The 2,940-nt window shown below is 63.0% G+C and overlaps 1 protein-coding gene across 1 annotated transcript; it reads left to right on the top strand.

Moving 5' to 3' along the window:
- Positions 1-428: 428 nt before the first annotated feature.
- On the top strand, positions 429-2,316 carry GSC (goosecoid homeobox). The gene is made up of 3 exons (XM_047796586.1): positions 429-880; positions 1,322-1,581; positions 1,921-2,316. Exons 1-3 carry the CDS (start codon positions 526-528, stop codon positions 2,074-2,076), a joined length of 771 nt encoding a protein of 256 aa, XP_047652542.1. The 5' UTR covers positions 429-525; the 3' UTR covers positions 2,077-2,316.
- Positions 2,317-2,940: the final 624 nt, after the last annotated feature.

Genomic DNA, 2,940 nt, shown 5'->3' with positions numbered 1-2,940 from the left:
GGGCAATTAGGACGCCCGCCCAGCTCCGCCGGCCCGCGGCGGGGCTGCTGAATGGAAAAGATTAGGTTAATTTCATTAATTCGCAATCCACAATCTCCTTTCAGGCCCCCGTAGCCCCCTCCCCTTGGCCTCTTCCCCTCCCCCTTTCTTCAAGTCCTGCCCCCCCCCACCCCCACCCCCGCCCCCACCCAAAGGAACAGAAAGGGCCAAATCTGGTTCTGTTTGTCATCTGCATATTACCAGGAACTAAATCCAGGATGACGTCGACTCAGTATAAAACCAACAAGAGGTTCAGCTGGTCTAAACTCCGTCCTACCCGCGGGTTGAGTTCGCCGAACGCCGCAGCGAGGGGAGGGCGGGAGGAGGGAGCGCGGACGCAGGGGGCGGGGAGGGGCGCGGGGCTGCGCGCTCGCCGGCGCTCTCTTTCGGTTTGGGCCGCCGCGGGAGGAGAGTGGACCCCCCCACCTTGAAGCTTTTTCCTCGGCGCGTCCCCGCCGCCCCCCGGTCCCGGCGCCGGGCTCGGGGATGCCCGCCAGCATGTTCAGCATCGACAACATCCTGGCCGCCCGGCCGCGCTGCAAGGACTCGGTGCTGCCGGTGGCGCCCAGCGCCGCGGCTCCCGTCGTCTTCCCGGCCCTGCACGGGGACTCGCTCTACGGCGCCGGCGGCGGCGCCTCCTCGGACTATGGCGCCTTCTACCCGCGCCCCGTGGCCCCCGGCGGCGCAGGCCTCCCGGCCGCGGTCGGCGGCTCCCGCCTCGGCTACAACAACTACTTCTACGGGCAGCTGCACGTGCAGGCGGCACCGGTGGGCCCGGCCTGCTGCGGGGCCGTGCCGCCGCTGGGTGCCCAGCAGTGCTCCTGCGTCCCGACGCCCCCAGGTAGGGTCGCGCTCGCTCGGGCCTCGGCGGCCCGCCGCCGTGGTCCTCAGCCCTTGGGACGTGGGTGGCGGTGGCGTTCGCTTCTTTCACTTTGCGCGAACTTTTCTCCTCTTGCAAATCTACTCCCCCTGCCCCTCCTTTTTTTTGCGGATCGGGCTCAGGCGTTTGCACACTGGCTGCAAACTTTAGGCGAGTTAGTGGAAACTGTAACAGTGCCTGCGTGGGGAGACTAGACTTTTAGGATTTCCTAATGGCTTTGCGAGCGTGCGGGTGGACTCTGGCATGGTTCCTCAGTTCCCCGAACCGTTGTTTACCGTGCACCCCCAATTCCCCGCACCCCCTTGCAGACGATTTTAAAGTCGGAGTGGGTCGCTGGCGGGCAGGCCGGTGTGTGCGCGGTGGCAAGAGAAGTGGCTGACCGTGCGCCTTACTCTGTCGCAGGCTACGAGGGCCCCGGCTCGGTGCTGGTGTCCCCTGTGCCACACCAGATGCTGCCCTACATGAACGTGGGCACCCTGTCGCGCACGGAGCTGCAGCTCCTCAACCAGCTGCACTGCCGGCGGAAGCGGCGGCACCGCACCATCTTCACCGATGAACAGCTCGAAGCCCTGGAGAACCTCTTCCAGGAGACCAAGTACCCAGACGTGGGTACCCGCGAGCAGCTGGCTCGAAAGGTGCACCTCCGCGAGGAGAAAGTGGAGGTAGGCGCGGGACCCTACTGCGGCGCAACTCACGGCCCTTCCCAGCGAATCGTGGCCCCAGCCGGGTTTGCTCGGCCCTCCCTGGGTCTCCCTGCTCTTTAAAAATCTCCCAGTGGCGGCCCGGAGGCTGCTGGAGCGCGCTTTAGGCCCAGGAAGTTAAATGAAAATACGGAAGCGGGAGCCGGTCTCCTCTCCTTTTGTTGGCTCGCGCGCGCGGGGTCCCCGGTTCCCTCTCCACGCCGGGGGCGCCCCGCGGCCACACCCAGCCCCGGGGTGCCGGGGCGTTGGGGGGACGCACCTTTGATCCTAATAGCTGTTCTGCTCTCTGCTGCGCAACAGGTCTGGTTCAAAAACCGCCGCGCCAAATGGAGGCGGCAGAAGCGGTCTTCGTCCGAGGAGTCAGAAAACGCCGAGAAATGGAACAAGACGTCGTCGAAAGCCTCGCCCGAGAAGAGGGAAGAGGAAGGTAAAAGCGATTTGGACTCGGACAGCTGACGGTCGCAGGCTCGGCCGTGGCCCTTGCCTAACACGAAGGACTTGCACACCCAGACGATGCTACTTTTCTTGCACACGCGCTGCCTTGCGGGAGGGGGGTCGAGAAGGAGGAACGAAGAGTTGTAAATAGTGTACAGTCCGGAGAGGGTGGGCGCCTGGGCTACCGCGCCGCCGGGGCTCGCAGCCCAACGTTCGGGGCCGCCGGGCGACTCGCTCCCCACCGTAGTATTTATAGTTAAATTAACGGTGACAATACAATAAAGTGATGGCGATGTAGACGGGCCACATTCTGTATTTCGTACCCCACCGCCAGCACCATCTAAGGCCCAAAGAGATCTTTTTAGTGTAGAGCTTTGGAAGGAAAAATGACTTGTCCAAAAAAAGAAAAAAAAAAAAGTCTGGGTATAGATGGTCACAGGACCCAGTGTCCGGGTTTCAAGTGTAGCTTTCAGGAAAGGGGTGGCGTTTGAAGGAGGCAGCCTGGGATTCCTGTTCCCTTTGGCCGGTGGGGAGAGAGAGACCTTTTCCTCCTTGTTACCACGGGAGAGCAGAAAGCAGGATCCGCCTGGAGTTGATGGATCCTGGGAGCGACTTCTGAGCCCGCTTAGGCCGCTCACCAGGCCCCGCTCCCACGAAATCTCCAGGCCTGAGGTCCCAGTGGAATTAGGCAGGCATGCCCTCTCTCTAGAAACTCCTGGATCTTTCCTGGTCCCGGCTCTGGATGCTCCCCTTGTCCCTGGCAAGGGTCTCTGCCCCACAGCCCCCCTGGGCAGCTCAGAGCTGGGCGCCCAGTGCAGACCCCTGGGTGCAGGGCCCATTGTGCTTCTCCCTGGGAGTTTGGAATCCACATTCTGAGCCATGTGT

Source organism: Phacochoerus africanus, chromosome 9, assembly GCF_016906955.1.
Source record: "Phacochoerus africanus isolate WHEZ1 chromosome 9, ROS_Pafr_v1, whole genome shotgun sequence".
In the NCBI taxonomy this organism is placed as follows: Eukaryota; Metazoa; Chordata; class Mammalia; order Artiodactyla; family Suidae; genus Phacochoerus; species Phacochoerus africanus.
Note: the sequence above shows the minus strand (reverse complement) of the source record. Positions and strands in the feature narration are given on the sequence as shown.